Source organism: Hyperolius riggenbachi, chromosome 1 (genome assembly GCF_040937935.1).
Source record: "Hyperolius riggenbachi isolate aHypRig1 chromosome 1, aHypRig1.pri, whole genome shotgun sequence".
Taxonomy (NCBI): Eukaryota; Metazoa; Chordata; class Amphibia; order Anura; family Hyperoliidae; genus Hyperolius; species Hyperolius riggenbachi.
In genome coordinates this window covers 292,118,692-292,139,734 of record NC_090646.1, presented here as the reverse complement: position 1 = coordinate 292,139,734, position 21,043 = coordinate 292,118,692, and the positions used below count along the sequence as shown (strand labels likewise).

The 21,043-nt window shown below is 41.2% G+C and overlaps 1 protein-coding gene across 2 annotated transcripts in view; it reads right to left on the bottom strand.

The window, feature by feature from the left end:
* ELP1 (elongator acetyltransferase complex subunit 1) overlaps positions 1–21,043 on the bottom strand; it is a 136,738-nt gene that overhangs the window by 68,004 nt on the left and 47,691 nt on the right. For both annotated transcript variants that reach the window (XM_068233717.1, XM_068233718.1), the window contains exons 15-18: positions 18,622–18,728; positions 9,144–9,247; positions 6,405–6,458; positions 3,830–3,935 (exon numbers count right to left, since the gene is read on the bottom strand). In XM_068233717.1, coding sequence (XP_068089818.1) covers positions 3,830–3,935; positions 6,405–6,458; positions 9,144–9,247; positions 18,622–18,728 — 371 coding nt within the window. The remainder of the gene's footprint in view (positions 1–3,829; positions 3,936–6,404; positions 6,459–9,143; positions 9,248–18,621; positions 18,729–21,043) is intronic.

Below are 21,043 nucleotides of genomic sequence, written 5' to 3'. Positions count from 1 at the left end.
CTACTGACAATGAATCAGTTGCTAAGAACTGCTCCTATATATGTGACACTCTGCATGCGTCCAACCCCCTCCACCCCAGGCTACCTAAACAGGAGCTCTCTGTCTATTTGAAAGGGGGCTCTCTGGCTTCCTAAATGGCGATTCTCTGGCTATGTTAAATGGGGAAGCTCTCTCGCATCCTAAATGGGGGCTCTCTGGCAACCTTAACAGGGGGCTCTCTGGCTACCTACCTGGAGGGCTCTCTAGCTAACTAAACGGGGATCTCTCTCGCTACCTAAACAGGAGGCTCTCTAGATAACCCCAATGTTGTTGTAGCTACGCTCTGTGTCGACAGGTGGAGGGAGTGGAATTATGGACGCACAGAGGGGAGGAAGTACTGCCGCTTTCTCCCCGCTCATATTTGATGTTCTACACAGTCGAAAAATACGCCTGAGCAGAACGGCGGCCAAAGGGGGTGGGGGCGGGGGGGGGGGGGGTGGAGGATGGTGCTGTGATTTAGTCAAAGCACCAATAGTAAAACACTATTAAAAGTTTAAGGGGGGGACCGGGTGAGGGGTACTAAGATAAGACTGGTAATCTTCATCCTTTTTTTTTTTTTTTTTTTTTGCATGCTTATTTTTGTTTGGTAAATATTGAGAGTAGGGCCCTTAATTATTATGGTGCTGGTTTTACATAAAATATGTTTTCAGATATACCTGATCAGGTTTTTGAGGATTTCAGACTTTTTTTTAAAATGCACTTTTATGCAAAGGTGCCTCACACAAGTTCCAATCTAAATGTTCAATGTTACCGTTTTTGCTTATAAAAAATGATCGGTTATATAGAAAAAAAATCAAATTTTCTAATTTAGAATTGGGATTGAATATCCTGATTGTTTGTTTGTTTGTTTTTAATACATATTTGTCTTATTCCATCTGCCGTGGTGGAAAATGCTGATCAATTTATCAGAAAATGTTATGGTGTAGGATAGATAGTAAATGTATCGGGTTATAGACCAATCCAATTTTTAATCATTTTTGTATTTTTATACATTGGTCACATTTTTAAAACGTTACAATCAATCAAAAAAATCAATCTTAATATATTTTTGTTCTCAAATTGAACAAAAATATATAAATGTCAATATTTTAGGAATTTTTCAATGCAAGTGTCATAAAAAGCTTTTAAGTAACTTTTTTTCTGATCTTTGATTTAAGTCACTATTTATTTGTACCTGCATAATATTTAATCCTCCTACTGCAACTGTGAGAGTGCAAAAAATGACAAGGTCAACTGATGTCTTATTCCTTATTACAAAGCAATCAAGCTGATATTAAAAAAATGGTCCTTCAGCTACTTAAAACAATTATAAATAACACATTTTTAGATTGATCTCCCCTGATGTGAGTGCTGTGAAGATACATCATATAGTCCCTATGCCTATTTCTCGGGATGTCATCCTTAGGTTTCTCAACCTCTCTTTTCCCCCCCTTTTCTTCCCTTTCCTATAGTATACTGTGTTTTTCTTTGCTTTTCTCTAGTGTACCCTCTATGGGTACGGTATTTGAATTATGTATGCTAGAGGTTCCACAAGTTCGCCCTAGATTGGAACTTATTTATATGTTCCCAGATCGCACTGAAGCAACCTGGCTGGGATGTGATCCAGGGAAATGATCCCTCTGGGCCCTGGGTTGCCCTTACTATCATTATTTTCACGATCTTAGGTCTGGTCATCAGCATGAAGGATTAGCCTTATTACTTGTATAATTTAAGTACACTACTTTTGCTCATTTGGATGTGAATTGAGATCTTTTATGGCTGCGGCCATGGATATATTACTGAAATTGGCAATTTGGTAAAAGTGAAAAACATCCAGTATGCGGCAGTCCTGTGGGCGAAAATGCCTTGTTGATGCTAGAGGTCAGAGGAGAATGGGCCGACTGATTCAAGCTGATAGAAGAGCAACGTTGACTGAAATAACCACTCGTTACAACCGAGGTATGCAGCAAAGCATTTGTGAAGCCACAAAACGCACAACCTTAAGGCGGATGGGCTACAACAGCAGAAGACCCCACTGGGTACCACTCATCTCCACTACAAATAGGAAAAAGAGGCTACAATTTGCACGAGCTCACCAAAATTGGACAGTTGAAGACTGGAAAAATGTTGCCTGGTCTGATGAGTATCGATAGACTTAGAATTTGGCAGAAACAGAATGAGAACATGGATCCATCATGCCTTGTTACCACTGTGCAGGCTGGTGGTGGTGGTGGTGTAATGGGTGTGGGGGATGTTTTCTTGGCACACTTTAGGCCCCTTAGTGCCAACTGGGCATCGTTTAAATGCAATGGGATACCTTAGCATTGTTTCTGACCATGTCCATCCCTTCATGACCACCATGTACCCATCCTCTGATGGCTACTTCCAGCAGGATAATGCACCATGTCACAAAGCTCGAATCATTTCAAATTGGTTTCTTGAACATGACAATGAGTACACTGTACTAAAATGGCCCCCACAGTCACCAGATCTCAACCCAATAGAGCATCTTTGGGATGTTATGGAACGGGAGCTTCGTGCCCTGGATGTGCATCCCACAAATCTCCATCAATTGCAAGATGCTATCCTATCAATATGGGCCAACATTTCTAAAGAATGCTTTCAGCACCTTGTTGAATCAATGCCACATAGAATTAAGGCAGTTCTGAAGGCGAAAGGGGGTCAAACACCGTATTAGTATGGTGTTCCTAATAATCATTTAGGTGAGTGTACTTGCCCCCTTGCAGAATTTTGTTTTCCCTAATAATACAGGCTTATTTTCATTACAAAATGTAATTTCACCAGTTTAGAAACCTTCTCCCTGAATTTCAATACATTTTCCCAAAAACTACAAGGTCTTTTGTAAAAAAAACAAAAAAAAACTATTTACGTGTTCACAAAGAATCAAATTTTACATTTTCGGGCTATTCGTACTACCCGTGTTTCCCCTAAAGTTAGACATCCCCTGAGAAAAAGACCCAGCAGGAATATCAAGAATGCTTGAAATGTAAGACATCCCCCGAATTTAAGCCCTAGCTAGCAGCCCACATGACACCAGCAAGTCACGCTGAATACAAAGCCTGGATACAGGAGAGCAGTATAATAGGAGTTCTACACAATCCTATATAAGTGTCAGGCAATTTGTGTTTTTGTTGGAGCCAGCCCTCCTGATCTGTCCTGATGAGCATCAGCAGCACTTCACCTCTTCCCAGGACACACACACACAGCTTATCCTATGCTCTGGGGAGCCTGACAGAGTTCTCTGCCTACAAGAAATAGACTCTTACTCACATGATCAGCAGAATCAATTTCTTGTAAGTGAGAGCCAATATCTGCAAACCGCAAGCTCTGTGTATGTTGCATGTGTTTCAGCATGGCATACAGTATGTACATTTTGTATAGGAAAACTACCAGTGTTTGCCCAAAAATAAGACATCCTCTGAAAATAAGCCCTAGCACATCTTTTAGAGCAAAAATTAATATAAGACAGTGTCTTATTTTCAAGGAAACATGGTATTTGTATAAATGGGTCATTCATAAGTTGGGTGTTCATTAAAAGTCTGGGACTGTAAGTTAGCCAAAGCTTATCAAAATGTTAAGTCAGAGCAATATGCAAATTTAGCATCTTTACCCTTATCTTAACCTCATCGGAAATGCTAAGTGCTTTGTAACTTTAAGAACATGTACTAACAGTGATAGTATTGCTATAATTGTACAAAGCATTGTGAATGAAAGATATTTCTATGCTGATAATCATTTGTGTATTTTTGTTAAAACTAATAAAAATATTGCCAGTATACTGAAAAAGTACCTTTTAGTGAAGTTTCTTTTAGTGACATACATCTGCAGGTATGGGAGTGGTTGGTCAGGAGTAGGAAGTCATCATATATGGCAAAAGAAGTAATGTTGGTTGCAACCTGTTATCATAAGCGGTAAAAATAAATAAATGTGAAACACACTTACTAAATTGTTGCAGGGCCCCTTTTATATCTGTGAACTCATTTCTAAACCATAATCATTACTTACATTGACAGTTTCCGTTATGTCAAAGCACTTGATCAGTATACATTTGGGGCCTGATTCACTAACTGGTGCTAACCTAGTTAGCACGCCTAAAGGCTTTGGGCGTGCTAACTAGGGTGTTAAGTAGTTAGCACGCACCAAGCCAAATCAGATCATATGCAAAAAACTTTGCACACACAAAGCCCAGTGCGTGTGAAATGTTGCACCGGGTACGAATAAAACGGCACCCATGCGACCTTTAGGGCGCACCCAATGCGCCATTATAGGCGCATCGGGTGCGCTATTCTTGTTGCACCCTGTGCAACGTTTCGCGCACACTGGGCAGCGCTAAACTTTGTGCGCAAAGCCGAAACTTAGCGCGAGCAGAGTAAGTTTAGGCGTGATAAGGGGCTTTTCACAAGAGTGCTAACAGCTAGCACCACTTTTTGAATCAAGCCCTTAGTGTTGGGTTGATAAGTTTGGAACTAAGATATGTTTTGAACCTGTGTTTGCTACCTCATGCATGAAAACATAAAAATGTCTGAACATTTCCTAATAGAAAAATACAGAGACGGTCACTGATTATCTCCTTGTTAGCTGCTTGTATGTAATGCAGATTCTGTAATACTTTCTATATTAATCACTTATAAAAAACCATCCAAGTTAGGCATTCTGCATGTTCTCATTTGTATATTCTGTCCAGATGACTAAATAACAAGAAATGACAATACAAGGCCAGCAATGACAGTCTCCGTTTCTTTATTATGACAGGTTTGCATGACATAGAATGGGATTTGGGCTGTTTTTTTCCTTTCACTAATACTTGTGTTTCCAAAAGGGTGAAAACATTATATTCTTATTGTTGTAGATGCTGGTTAATACGGAATATGTACAATTCAAATTTGCGTAACATGTTATGCTCCTTCACAAAGCAACACCCAGCCAATCTCTAAATACTGCGCTGCAACATTTCTACAATACGTGTTCCTCTTTTCAAAATGTCCTTTTAAAACCTCAGCTGTGGCAGAATACAAGGCAACACATAAATGATGAGCCTCCTCAAGTCATACTGTCATACACTAATAGATGGCCACCAGATTCACATCCACACACTAGGCACAGATGTTCAATAGATTTCAGAATGAAATCTGTTGAATATCTGTGGAGCCGCGCACTGCCTGCCAAGTCCTCCAGGTTTCCTCCATCTATGTGTGACCCTTCGCCCCATGCACAGTGTAGGCAGCGGAGCTTACACTCACCTATTCGCAGGCACGTGTTGCCTTCACTGCCAGGGCTCTGAGAGAGAAAAGAGAGCGTGGAGAGCCTGGCGGGGTTGAACAGAAGACATGCGCCGGCAGATAGGGGAGTGTAAGCTCTGCTGCCAATACGTTGGTCGTCCCGTAATCAAATGTTTTTATTTTCCATCCGGCGTGATTGATCTGGCATCGTTTGTGGCATCAATTTCTAGCAGAACCAATCAGATTGATCGAATCTGCTGGATATCGAAGGGAAACACCGATAAATGTATGGCCACATTAATTTTACACAGCTAGTGTCAGTATCCTCTTCCTTCGCAATACAGGTAGGCAAGAGTAGAGATTTGCTTATAATACTTATACAAGCTGCCTTTAAAGGGGTACTACAGCGAAAAACTGTAAAATGTAAAATATGTGCAAACATATACAAATAAGAATTAAATTTTTTCCAGAGTAAAATGAGCCATAAATGATTTTTCTCCTATGTTGCTGTCACTTACAGTAGGCAGTAGAAATCTGACAGAAGTGACAGGTTTTGGACTAGTCCATCTCTTTATAGGGGATTCTCAGGGATATATTTCTTTTCAAAAGCACTTAGTGAATGGCAGTTGTTCTGTCCAACTGCCAAAAAACTATGTAGGGAGCAGGGAAGTTGGCCAGCATCATTGTTTAAATCCTTTTTAGGGAATATCTTTATAAAGAATAAAAGCCTTGCTGAGAATCCCCCATGAAGAGATGAACTAGTCCAAAACCTGTCACTTCTGTCAGATTTCTACTACCTACTGAAAGTGACAGCATTATAGGAAAAAAGTAATTTATGGCTCATTTTACTCTGGAAAAAATGTACTTCTTATTTGTATATGTTTGCACATATTTTAAATTGTACAATTTTTCGCTGTAGTGCCCCTTTAAGCAAGGAGCTTCAGTTGCACTGCTAGTGATGGAGCTCTCCCCCCATGTCACATATGAAAAGGAAACACTCATACTTCATATATATACTGGCATTCAAGACAAAAGCCGTACAATCTTCCACACATTTTTATTTTAACTAAAATCATCAAATTAAATGAACAAGATAGCAAACAATCACTAAGCATTCCTTTTAGGACTACACAAAAGCCAACTTACCACTACGTTGTTAATATAGAATTGTGCTTTTTCAGTGATACCCAAGATAACTTCCTGAAATTGAAGCAAAGTTTAATATTTTAATTTTGGAATTCCCCCACTTGACTAAAAAGTAATGGCTTATGAAACAGTTCTATTTTTTAAAATTATTTCCTGCTTAAAGTGAACCTAAACCGAATGGAAGAAAAAGAGCTTCACTTACCTGGGGCTTCTGCCAGCCCCCTGCAGACGCCCTGTGCCTGTACAGTTTCTTAACGATCTTCTGGTCCCCTGCCACGGCTAAGTTTCATTCTTTAGTGAATGGCCAGTTGAAGGCCTCTGAACCTGCGTGGCCCTGGCGGTGCGCGGCCTCAATCACGCTCTTGTCACCGGGAGCGCCCTGTGCAGGCGCAGTAGAAGAAAATCTCCTAATACGACGTTTTAGAGGACAGAAACCAGGAAAAAATATTTTTAACCTGGTGCAGGGGCGTCCTATGGTACGAAAACTACGGATTATGTTTTTTAATTCAAGCTAGTGCTAGACAAAAAAAAAAAAAGTAAACATGCTTAAAACACTGCAATGTACATAACCTTTTGGCCTCTTGCACACTGCAAGCGATTCAGATTCAGATTCCGCTTTTTAATCAGTTTTTACATCAGATTCCGATTCAGATTTGCAGTTTGCTCCCTGCACACTGTAAATCGGAATCTGAATCGGATGTAAAAACAGATTAAAAAGCGGAATCTGAATCGGAATCGCGTGCAGTGTGCAAGAGGCCTTAAGGTGACACATGCAGCTCTTCCATTTAATTTCCACATGTAAGCATAGCAGTGAGCACTGAAAATGTTCTAGCACGTAGCATTTACCCTATTTTTTGCACAGAGGTTGACAGAGGTAGGGGAGAACAACGTTACTCTCAGCAGGGTACAGAAGGCTCCAACCAATCTAGTCGTTCCATGTATCAGGGAACATTGCAGCTACATGCTGAGTAATGCCTGTCTAGATTAAAGGGTGCTGAGGTTCTCCCCTCCCTCAATGCAGAGTTATGTGCAGGAAGTGTCTCTGTATGACTTACCCTACCCGAACAGGCAGTGCTTCTTCTGTGATCGGCAGTGTACCGTACTTCTCTGTGTCTTCAGGGTCCTCGCTTGATTAAGCAAAGACCTTAAAGACACAGAAGTACAATCAACTGAGGACCTTGAAGGCACAGAGAAGTACGGTACACTGATGGAAACAGGAGAGCTACTGCTGCAGAATGCTTTATCCTGAAATCACACCTATTTATTTCATGAATTAAGTTTATTCTCACAGATAATAGTAAAGGAAGAGGGAGGGGTCAAACAGGCTGCAAATACAGCTGGGCCTCTGCTACTAAAGCCTCACTGGAACATTCCTTCAGTTGCTGATACCCTGAGCTAGACATACCATACACTGCGCTAGACATACCTAAGTAATATAGAGGTCAGCCCAATGAGAGTATAGAATGGGCCATGTACAGGTTCTACAGGCTTTCTTTCTCATGTCCGACTACCTGTTCTTGTATACCATAAGAGGTCCCTTGACATGCACCAACAGAGAAGAGTGAACCAAGAGAACACCTGTGCAAGAAGCCAGTTTTTACAACTTCTATAATCTCCCTCATAATTAGGGGAACATGGATTCACTTATGGTGGAGCACTATCAAGTCTGTATTTATGATAGGCTAAACTTTTACGAAGAGCATAATGAAAAATAAATGTACCGTATATTCTGGCGTATAAGACGACTGGGCGTATAAGACGACCTCCCAACTTTTACAGTTAAAATATAGAGTTTGGGATATACTCACCGTATAAGACTACCCCCTCTTCCAATGCACCCCACATTAAAATAAAAAAAACATCATATACAGGTGCTATATATGAACATATACTGGTGCTATACTGTATGTGTTACCCAGTATATAACAGTATATAGTCAATTGACTGGTTGGATTGGTCAACTCTCCCTCTCTCTAAGTGGACTGGTCAGCTCTCCCTGTCTCCCTGTTTATTAGAGCGGTATGGAAGAATAGATCGCGCTGTGCCCATAAAACACGCCTCTTTCACCTGTCTGGCCCACCCTATTTACCTACTTCTTTGCCTCTCAGATCTCGCATATGTGCGCCTGCCCTGCTTCACTACAGTCTTCAATGACACCCGGTGTATAAGACGACCCCCAACTTTTCAGAAGATTTTCAAGTGTTAAAAAGTAGTCTTATACGCAGGAATATACAGTACTTGTTATTGGAGGGAGAGGAAGGATGCCCCAGAGCCAGCATCAAGGTTAATCTCACATCCTACAGACAATAAGCACCGCCAAAGTAGGATACATACAAAGATGGAAAATATGGTAGAATAAATTTACCTGGAGGTTGACAACTGACAAGGAGGTTCTGTAAAGCTGTTTTCACAATGGCAAATCAAATTGACCCGAATCGAATCCTGATCGGACATGTCGGATTTAATCGGATCGTAAATAGAATCGTAATCGAATCGCACAAAGAATCGTATCGTGTAGACTGGGCTTAAGAGCCTAATGGAATTTTATTGAGAGCACTATTTATTTAGAGAGCTTCTCACATGAAAGTTAGAAACTTGATAAGTGAACTACCATTTCAGCCTCACTTAGCTTAGTGGAAGCAGTAATACAGATCATTGTAGTTACTGTCATATCTTCATACAACTGGAAAAAAAAGGCAATGATCAAAACAGTATATGCCAGCCTAAAGGATATTATACCTCTCCATCAATTGTTGTGATTTCAGTTTGAATGCAAGGATGCTGAAACTTAATATCATGACCCATGTCATCCTTCCAAGGATCAAAGATAGGTGAAAGTGACTCTACAAGAGGAAAATAAAAGTTACTACTGCAAATTAGCAGAGAGACAGAGTACAGTATTGACGCTGTAAAAAACTAACAACAAAATTATCCACACACACAATTACAATTTGTATGTTATTTAAGACTCAACTTGAGCCATAGATATAAGTATACAATTTGATAACCCAGTAAACACCAAAAACACCTTTTTGAATGCAGTAGAGTCCTAGTTATCCAGAACTCAACTAAGCAGAAATCTCAACCAACCAGAACAAATTGCTGGAAGAACTCACAGTGGTGAAGGCCAACTTCTTAAGGTGGCCATACATCAAGCGACTTGGCAGCCAATCGACCATACAATTCGATTATTATAATCGAATTTAATAAAAATCTGGTGCCATCGAGTGCACGCCCGACAGGCAATGCGACCAATTTCGGGACAAAAATTGGTCGTATTCTCGATTGGGCATGCTGCAAGATGTTGCTCGATCGGGCGGGCGGCGGTAACGGCATGCAATTTCCCGACCATCGACGAACCTCCCAACACTGTCTCCCCTAAAATCAATGTGCCCCAACGCCCATGTAAAGTGTATACATTATCTCTCCAGGGCCTCCGCTTGTCCCCCGCTGGCTTCCGGGCGCATTCTCCTCTCTATAGACGCACACCCCACGCGCCCTTACTAGGAAAGCACGTGGGGTGTGCGTGTATATAGGAGGAATGACAAAAGTCTGCGGGGGACAAGCGGAGGCCGCGGAGAGGTAATGTATACACTTTACACGGGCATTGGGGGGATATTGACTTTAGGGGGTGGCGGATGCGCACACAAGGCCGATTTTCCGAGAGATTACATGCTGACATTGATTGGGAATCCGCCTGTGGTGCTTCATCACAGTGTTTGCTTGCTGAAAGCTGTGATCAAACATCTCTTTTAGCCGTTTGTGCAACTGTGATCTTTACCCTCCTGCCTAGGTCTCCAGTTTTGGCCATATTTCATTTCCACATTGATCTTGGCAAAATACGGTACCAAAGTGCATTTGGAACTTCAGGGTGGTGTTCCCTCTTCTCACTGGCTATAGAGAGAGCCATTACTACACACAAAGCTGGCTGTGGAGAGGGTGGCTGGCCAGTACAGTGAGCAAATCTGACTATGGACAGGAGCTGGCCATGTCTGTGGGCTCATCTGACTATGGAGAGGGAAGCTGGCCATTAGTTCATGCGCATCTGGCTCAAGAGGAGGCTTGCCATTACTGTGGGCTCATCTGGCTATGGAGAAGGGAGAGTGGCCATTACTGTGGGCACCTCTAGCTCTAGAAGAGGAGGCTTGCTAGTACTGCGGACTCATCTGGCTATGGAGAGGGAGGCTGGCCATTACTGTGGGCTCATCTGACTATGGAGAGGGAGGTTGGCCATTACTGCGGGTACATCTAGCTATAAGAAGAATGTCTGACCATTACTACGGGCATATTTGGCTATGGGAAGGGGGATTTTATTAGTTAGGATGCTCTGGTATACAGTCAAGATTAAGATGGTGGCAGATTACAGTAGTTTTCCCCCCATTATATTGGTATTTTCTTTTTTTTCTTTTTTAGAAATGGATACCATTAATCTTGCACCAAAACGAAAACGCAGGTCATATGAAGCAGCTTTCAAGCTCAAGGTGGTGGCAAGAGCAGAAAGCAATAACAGTATTGCAAGTAGTTGAATTTGGAGTTGATGAAAAACAAGTGATTGAGGGGCGGAAAATGAAGGCAGAGTTAACACAGATTCTAAAAGCTAAGAAATCTCAAAATTGTCCAACTACTCCTTATAAGGCTCTAGAGAGTGAATTGCACAAATGGGTTCTAGAGTGTTGGCAAAATGGTTACTGTGTAACATGCATGGAAATACGGTTACGTGCTCTTCAAATGGCAAAGGAAGACAAGCACAAAGTACCGGGCATTGAAAATGTTGCTGCGTCAGCAGGATGGTGTACCCGCTTCATGAATCGATTTGGCCTATGTTTGCGACAAAGAACAAAGATCTCACAGAAGTTGCCGCAAGACCTTACAGAAAAAGTGACGTCTTTCCATTCATTTATTATCAAACAAACAGAGGAGGCTTTATAATTATGACCTGGGAGACACAGGGAACATGGATGAAACAGCCATGACTTTTGATCTTCCGAGCACTAGAACAGTGGCTAGTTTGGGAGAAAAAACTATTTTTGTCAGAACCACAGGAAATGAAAAAAAATCTTTTCACAGTTGTCCTGTCATGCTTGGCTAATGGAACCAAGCTGCGGCCTGTCATCATTTTTAAAAGAAAGACCTTGCCTAAAAATGTAAAATTCCCACCACGAATCACTGTGCGCACCCAAGTTAAAGGTTTGATGTATGAACAAGGAACAATAAAATGGCTGGAAGAAATTTGGAATGAACGACCAGGAGCAGCCTTAAAGAAAAAACATCTTTGCTGGTTTGGGATATGTTCAGGGCCCACATATCTGAGGACATCAAATAACTTGCAAAATCTAGTCAAGTTACTTTAGCTGTTATTCCAGGTGGACTAACATCTGTATTGCAGCACCCGGATGTTTCTTTAAACAAACCCTTTAAAGACCGTGTGCGCAAGATGTGGCATGAGTGGATGTCATCAGGTCAAGCTCACCTGACAAAAGGTGGAAATCTAATGACGCCAAGCATAGAACTTATTACACAGTGGGTTCGAGATGCATGGGAAGACATTCCTGAAGAGATGGTGAGATGTGCCTTCCTGAAATGTGGCATAAGCAATGCTTTGGTTGGCAGTGAGGACAGTGCTTTATACGAGGATGACAGCAGTGATGGGGATGAAAATGAAGTCAGTGATGAAGACATCTATACAGAGGACCCCACACCACTTGCAGATGTGTTCAAAGATACAGATGATGAGGAATCATTTTTTGAAGGATTTAGAACGGTTTTAGCTTGGTTGCTGCTTGTACTCTTGAGTTATTGTTTACTGTATACCATATTGCCTTGGTTGTGCCTATACTTCACTAGAGCTAGTTTACTACAGTTGTCGTAGGTTTCTCTAGTCTTTTTAGAGATATCGCAACTTCACCGTAGAGTCTTCGAGTCATAGCCTATGGTATAATGAGCCTATACCAGAATTTAGTGCAGTCATTATTTAGATTGTTCTTCTCTTTAAAATAAATATTTTAAAACATATACTGTACTGATGTCTGAATTAATGTAATGTTATTGGCATTTATCATACTTTTGTTATTGAAACTCAGGAGCTACTGCATTACCCCGGCTTATATGTGAGTCAATCATTTTTTCCCATTTTTTAACCACCCTGGCGTTCTGTTGTTTGCGCCAGGGTGGATGCGCAGCACTATTTTTTAAAAAAATGTTTTCAATCATGTAGCTAGCCTAGCGCTAGCTACATGATGCCGCCCTCCCTTCCGCATCCCTCCCACCCCTCCGATCGCCGCCGGCGCTATTACCCATAAGAAAATCCTTATGGGTTCTGAACGGGATTTCCTTTAAGGCTTTTCCCGTCGCCATGACGACGATCGTGATGACGTCATCAACGTCAGACGGAGTTCCGATCCACCCCTCAGCGCTGCCTGGCACTGATTGGTCAGGCTGCGCAGGGGTCTCGGGGGGGGCCCAGCCTGTTACATCCATACCGCCAAGAAGGTTAAGGTAAAAGTTTGGGGGTCGGCTTGTATGCGGATCGGCTTACATGCGAGTATATATAGTAGGCCTATTTTTAACACAGTCTCAAGCAGCCAGAAAGCACACTTATCCGGGATCAGCCGATCCCTACTGGTGCCGGATAACAGAGACTCTACTGTATAATAAGGCTACTGCAGCTAAATATTAGGTTGTTTTTTTTTCATGAACCACTAACTTAGATCAGATGAATGAGTTAACAATAGGCTCACTGGGCAGGGCCCTCTCTCTTCTGCTTACTTCAGGATCATGTACTTCAGAAGGTGAAGGGGTTGAGAACCACTTTAAATAGTGATTAATTAGCGAATCAAGACAATTATATATTGATGAATATATTGTGGAACCTTGGATTGCAAACATTATTCACAACATTTTTTGCTTGTCTTGCAAAGTGCTCTCAAACCAAGTTACTCTCAATCCAAGGTTTAATTGTATATGCAAGGCAAGATTTTTTTTCACTCAGTCCTAATTAAATTATCCATTTATAAAGTTCAATGTGAAAGTAGATTTTTCTAATTTTATTTATTTTTCAATCAGACAAATTACCTATATCCAAATAAAAAATAATGCAATTTTATTCATCCTGAGCATCTTTTCACCCTTGTTGTGCTAAGTTTAACCTCCTCTCGTTTTCTCGAGGGGGTGGTTTGTATGTTTTAGTCTGCGGTGGCATAGCCACCTGCAGATCTAATCTACAATTTTTAAAGTGCTACTAAATCCCATCCGGCCAACACTGGATTGTCTGAGTGGAAACGGGCTGATTCTCTCCACCTGTCTCAAGTGGTTGGTTGCCCCTTATTGCAACCTTCTTTTGTGAGTATATTTCCTGTTTACCCATTCATTTCAGAAAACCGTGAAATATTGCGCTATTGGGCTCCCGTTGTCTCTGCGGTTTTTCCTAAGGTGATCATTCACTTCACCCCCACTTAACACACAATGTGACTTTTTGGCCTGGAACCCATTTGCAGCATGTTTGCCAGCATTTTTGTAGTATTTGCATTTTTTAAAAATGCGCTCTCATTCACTAGAATGAGAATCTCAGTAAAATCATATTCAAACCGCAAACGCTGGCAAAACTACTGCAAGTGGGTTCCAGGTCTAAGCCAGCTTTCATCTCAATGTGAAGGATCCCTCCACTATGTAGAATAATTACGTCATTGCAGTTAAACACAGAGAAGCAGGCAGGTTGTGAAGGAATGCAGCATGTTTTACTTCTTATGTAACACAGACGTATGAATCAATGAGACAAATACAGAAAAGATTCTGGGAATCTTTTACACAAAGCTATATACTGTTGCCAAGGTTTTCTGTAAATTCCCTAAAAGGTTTATATCTACTGTACATTAAAGCTGAAAGATTGTAAGCCTTTGGGCAGGGTCCTCCTCCTTTTGTGTCCTACCTGATCATGCACCTCCATTACAGTGAACCCATGCTAGGCCTCTTGAGTGAACCTAACTTGCCTAATCTCCATGCTCCCCTCCAGTGACTGACTAAGCATTACCTGGTACTCATACTGTGCTGCATGATCTGGTCTTTCTTGTATTCCTGTATTGCCATTTTGCTGTATGTCACCCCTAAATATTGTCCGTAACCTAAATTAATGTACAGCGCTGCGTAATATGTTGGCGCTTTATAAATACAATAAATAAATAAGATATGACATTTACAATAAAATGACTTGTACAATGATGATATTATGTTATATTAATTGTAAACAGCACCTTGTTTTGCTCGTGTTATGGTGTTAGATCCTTATGATGTACAAGTTTCTGTTTCAATGTACTGCTAGGTTGAAGAGAAACATGGATGTGATGTTTGTAAAAGATTCTGTCGGGTTTCTCCCACTCTCCAGCCACATATGGGACCATTATGTTGCTTTGTGGTTTCTGATTCTCTGTTCAATTTCTTGGACTGTTTTCATTTGACCTTTCTATTATTTTACCACCACCAGGCTCAACCTGGGTGGCCCCAAATATTTACAGGTTTTTTTTAGGTTTTTGTATACCAAATTATTTATCTCTCTGTTATTAGTAGTAGACTATTTTATCCCAGTAGTGTAGTTGTATTAATAACCAGTTTGTAGAAGTCTAAAAGGAGGTACTGAGCTGTGTCGGTAGATTTCCTTTAGACTTCTATGTCTTAGGGCCCGTTTCCACTAGTCACCGTGCAGCTGGGAGACGCGCTGCAGCACTTCCGGGTCTGCGGGAATGCAGACGAATCCCAGAAGCCGTGCCATGCACAGCTATGGGATTCGCTGCCTCCTGTGCGAAAACTGTGGGCAATGCTGGCCGAATCGCTAGGGCAAGCAATTCGGCCGGCTGCGCCATTATTTCCTATGGCAGTGTTTCCCCGAGCAATTTGCCTGCAGGGAAACTCTGTGGATTGGGCCCAGTTTCCGCGCTAGTGGAAACGGGCCCTTATGGTGGTCAAAAAAAGATTTTAATGCAATCTTCTTAAACTTTAGATTTTAACATCACAAAAAACCTTTGAAAATTTAATGCAATACAAAATAGTCCAGATTTCTGGCAAATAATAGTTATTTCTTAGCCACTCCATTGATTTGTGTTAGGACGATAGCGATAAATTTGGAAATGCTGTATAACACTGAGCTGCTAACAATGGCTCTGGGTGGTACTGCTTTCTTCAGAAGGCCAAAAAAGCCAATTAAATCTCTTTGCATTTGTTTGATAATGGATACACGGCAATACTGACAGTGTGTAGATTTCTGGGACTGAGTTTATTACATAATAGCTGGGCAAGTGCAGTAAATCTTAGGTAAGCCAGACACACGCATACAAGGAAACAAGGCAACTACCATATATACTTGTGTATAAGCCGTCCCATGAATAGGTTAACCCAGGGGTCCCCAACCTTTTTTGACCCGGAGACTGCTATCCAGACAAAACTTTTCTCTGGGGCCCGGGGGGGGGGGGGGGGGGGTGTCCAGGGGCATCTGGGTATGTAGGTTGCCAGTTAAGAGGTATAGGGTATATTGGTATAGTAAAGTATAGGGAGTTTAGTTGCCCCAGTATTGGTAGTATAGTTGCCCCAGTATAATAAGTATAGTTACCACAGTATAATGAGTATAGTTGCCCCAGTATAATAAGTACAGTTGCCCCAGTATAATAAGCATAGTTGTACAGTTGCCCCAGTATAATAAGTACAGTTGCCCCAGTATAATAAGTATAGTTGCCCCAGTATAATCAGTACAGTTGCCCCAGTATAATAAGTATAGTTGCCCCAGTATAATCAGTACAGTTGCCCCAGTATAATAAGTATAGTTACCACAGTATAATGAGTATAGTTGTCCCAGTATAATGAGTACAGTTGCCCCAGTATAATAAGTATAATTGCCCCAGTATAGTTAACCTTAGTGGCGGCCGCTTCCTCTTATATACAGCACTCCTTCTCCTCCATGCTGCCTTCTTCATTCACAGCAGCGTGTCCTGCATCTGCTGTGAAGAGGCAGAAAGCAGGAGAGCAGCTTCATGTAGCAGTGATGTATATCGCTGTTTCCATGGGAACAGCTCTCCTGCTCTCTGCCTCTTCACAGCAGACGCAGGACGTGCTGCTGTGAATGAAGCAGGCAGCGTGGAGGAGAAGGAGCACTGTATATAAGAGGAAGCGGCCGCCAGCTAAGGCAACAGGAGCGGCGGCCGAGGGGGGAGGGGTGAGAGACCAGACCTGCGGACCGGGAGGAAATGGCCCGCGGACCAGTGGTTAGGGACCCCTGGGCTAACCCTCCAACTTTTTCCCCTGAAATACCCTAATAATGTGTGACTCATGGATAAGCCCGCCCCTATTTCTCCTCCTAGTCTACCCCCTGTATGTGGTGCAGAGTGAAGCATGCTTGCAGAGTGCATGCATATGATTATGCAGTACATGTATAGCAGACTGCATGTATATGATTATGCAGTGCATGTATAGCAGAGTGTATGTTTGTGATAATGCAAAGTATGTATAGCAGAGTGTGTGTGGAGCAGAGTTGTTAAGTGTACATATACAAATACAATAAATAAATAAATATAGCTACCTCTCCTCTTCAGCCATCTTCTTGTCTCCCTTGCAGCGATATACTTGCTGGAGATCCAGGCTTCAGTGTCTTCTGGTCTCTGGACAGCTATCTTCGAGTATGGGACAGCAAGGGAAAAAGGAAGTGGCTCCCCGGGACCAGAAGGAAGTGAAACCTGGATACCTAGATATCTAGCAAGCAAAGCTGCTTGGGGGACGCTGCCAGGAATGAGGAGCACGACTTGCATAGAAGACACACACACACACACACACACACACACACACACACACACACACACACTTTTGGCACACTTTTTTCACTTGCACTTAAATGACAATGATCAAAATAAACATTACAACATAAACCCAATTAAAAGTAGAGCTTTTCAAGTTAGGACAGTTGGTGTAAAACTTTTGTTAATTTTTTTTAACCATACATATGCAATGCCATAATGAGACTGACTGCGTTGGCCTGGTGAGATAGTCTATCTCCATAGGGTACACTGTCCTGAGAAGCTCTGCGAGACTCAATTCATTTACATCTCCACCATCACGGTGTGCTGCACCAGGAAATAGCTGAGCTACTGTGGCAACAAGATGCGCTGACGAACGAGAGAAAACTCTTGCTCCTATAGTGGCCAAAAGTTACATACTGCGCATGTGTGCATGCAATCAATTCTCATTGGATGTTAGTCATTGCACTTACATCGAAGGCGGGGAAGGTAGGAGGTGTATTGGATAAATATAGGCAGGGAGACATTTGTATAAAACTAAGAGGCAATAATAGTAGACAGCATCTGCGGTGACCCCACCTATATTTATTCAAAATGCCACCTCCACCGGCTCCGATGTGTTTGCTGTTGCTATGCAATGGTACACAATTGGCCACAGCAAGTGTGATTTTCTTTCGCTCACCAGTTAACCTGGTTGCCACCATCGTCCGTCTCTTCCCTGATACAGCGCGCAGTGAGGATTAGAGCTGTAAATGCACTATATCACACAGGGCTTCATAGGACAACGCCCCCTTTGAAGGTAAACCTTAGCAGGCCAACATCATAATAATAAAAAAAAGTTTTACACCTTCTGTGCTATATTTAATATGCTCGACTGTTTATTAATGAAGTAATAGAAAAATGTTTCTTTTGAAAGTTGTACTTTACATGTCCAGTAAATCTGAAACCTGTTTAAACTTAATTAGGTTTGGGCTTTCTTAAACTGTATTTAAAGGGGCACTATGGCAAAAAATTGTAAAAATTATAGCTCATTTTACTCTGGAAGAAACGTACTTCTTATTTGTTTATGTTTGCACATATTTTAAATTTTACAATTCTTCGCCATAATGCCCCTTTAATAATTTTTTTTTCTTTTTGGTTTGGCTTTTCTGGAGCAGCTCATGGATCTGAGTGAGGATAGGCTTTTTGACCTCATCTGCCTTGTGGGTGGTTACCTCTCATGCAACCACTGCATGTGATTAACCAGTTTACACACTTACTACCCAGTTTTCCTAAACTTACCATGCTATATTGATGCTTGGTGTTATTTTTTTTTTCAGAGGATCACCTCTGCGTAATATGCTGGAGCTTTATAAATACAATAAATAAATAAGAATACCACCTTGTAAAGTATAAACAAAGCTGGGTGTATCTCAGAAGTGTGTGAAATTCACCTTTAACATACTCACCCCAGCAATACCTCCATATTTGACCATCTGCAGCTTGTAAAGCACATGTTTTGGTCTTTGCTCTATAGCACACACTTATTATATGTCCATTAACTATCCCAGCAGGCCTGTATAGTAAACACATTAAAAAAAATAATTGTAGTTTAGTCTGTAGTTTAAAAATGTTCCTAGAAACAAAACTCATAAGACTAAAAAAAAAAGAGAGAGGAACTATGGTAAACTGTATTCACAATGGTGTACACAGTGATGTGAAAAACTATTTGCCCCCTTCCTGATTTCTTATTCGTTTGCATGTTTGTCACACTTAAATGTTTCTGCTCATCAAAAACCGTTAACTATTAGTCAAAGATAACATAATTGAACACAAAATGCAGTTTTAAATGATGGTTTTTATTATTTAGTGAGAAAAAAAAAACCTCAAAACCTACATGGCCCTGTGTGAAAAAGAAATTGCCCCCTGAACCTAATAACTGGTTGGGCCACCCTTAGCAGCATAACTGCAATCAAGCGTTTGCGATAACTTGCAACAAGTCTTTTACAGCGCTCTGAAGGAATTTTGGCCCACTCATCTTTGCAGAATTGTTGTAATTCAGCTTTATTTGAGGGTTTTCTAGCATGAACCGCCTTTTTAAGGTCATGCCACAACATCTCAATAGGATTCAGGTCAGGATTTTGACTAGGCCACTCCAAAGTCTTTATTTTGTTTTACTTCAGCCATTCAGAGGTGGATTTGCTGGTGTGTTTTTGGTCACTGTCCTGCTGCAGAACCCAAGATCGCTTCAGCTTGAGTTGACGAACAGGTGGCCGGACATTCTCCTTCAGGATTTTTTGGTAGACAGTAGAATTCATGTTCCATCTATCACAGCAAGCCTTCCAGGTCCTGAAGCAGCAAAACAACCCCAGACCATCACACTACCACCACCATATTTTACTGCTGGTATGATGTTCTTTTGCTGAAATGCTGTGTTACTTCTACGCCAGATGTAACGGGACAAGCACCTTCCAAAAAGTTCAACTTTTGTCTCGTCGGTCCACAAAGTATTTTCCCAAAAGTCTTGGCAATCATTGAGATGTTTTTTAGCAAAATTGAGACAAGCCTTAATGTTCTTTTTGCTTAAAAGTGGTTTGCGCCTTGGATATCTGCCATGCAGGCTGTTTTTGCCCAGTCTCTTTCTTATGGTGGAGTCGTGAACAATGACCTTAATTGAGGCAAGTGAGGCCTGCAGTTCTTTAGATGTTGTCCTGGGGTCTTTTGTGGCCTCTTGGATGAGTTTTCTCTGCGCTCTTGGGGTAATTTTGGTCGGCCGGCCACTCCTGGGAAGGTTCATCACTGTTCCATGTTTTTGCCATTTGTGGATAATGGCTCTCACTGTGGTTCGCTGGAGTCCCAAAGCTTTAGAAATGGCTTCATAACCTTTACCAGACTGATAGATCTCAATTACTTTTGTTCTCATTTGTTCCTGAATTTCTTTGGATCATGGCATGATGTCCAACTTTTGAGGTGCTTTTGGTCTACTTCTCTGTGTCAGATAGCTCCTATTTAAGTGATTTCTTGATTGAAACAGGTGTGGCAGTAATCAGGCCTGGGGGTGACTACAGAAATTGAACTCAGGTGTGATAAACCACAGTTATTTTTTAACAAGGGGGGCAATCACCTTTTCACACAGGGCCATGTAGATTTGGAGTTTTTTTTCTCACTAAATAATAAAAACCATCATTTAAAACTGCGTTTTGTGTTAAATTATGTTATCTTTGACTAATAGTTAACGGTTTTTGATGAGCAGCAACATTTTTAAGTGTGACAAATATGCAAAAGAATAAGAAATCAGGAAGGGGGCAAATAGTTTTTCACATCACTGTATATTCACGTAGTATGAAGGCAAAAACATTTTTGTGAAAGCGCAGGACATTTTTCTTTGTTCTGTCTAATTTCCATGATATAGGATTGGGGTGTTCCTATACAGGGAGTGCAGAATTATTAGGCAAGTGGTATTTTTGAGGAATACTTTTATTATTGAACAACAACCATGTTCTCAATGAACCCAAAAAGCTCATTAATATCAAAGCTGAATATTTTTGAAAGTAGTTTTTAGTTTGTTTTTAGTTTTAGCTATTTTAGGGGGATATCTGTGTGTGCAGGTGACTATTACTGTGCATAATTATTAGGCAACTTAACAAAAAACAAATATATACCCATTTCAATTATTAATTTTTTGCCAGTGAAACCAATATAACACCTCAACATTCACAAATATACATTTCTGACATTGAAAAACAAAACAAAAACAAATCAGTGACCAATATAGCCACCTTTCTTTGCAAGGACACTCAAAAGCCTGCCATCCATGGATTCTTTTAGTGTTTTGATCTGTTCACCATCAACATTGTGTGCAGCAGCAACCACAGCCTCCCAGACACTGTT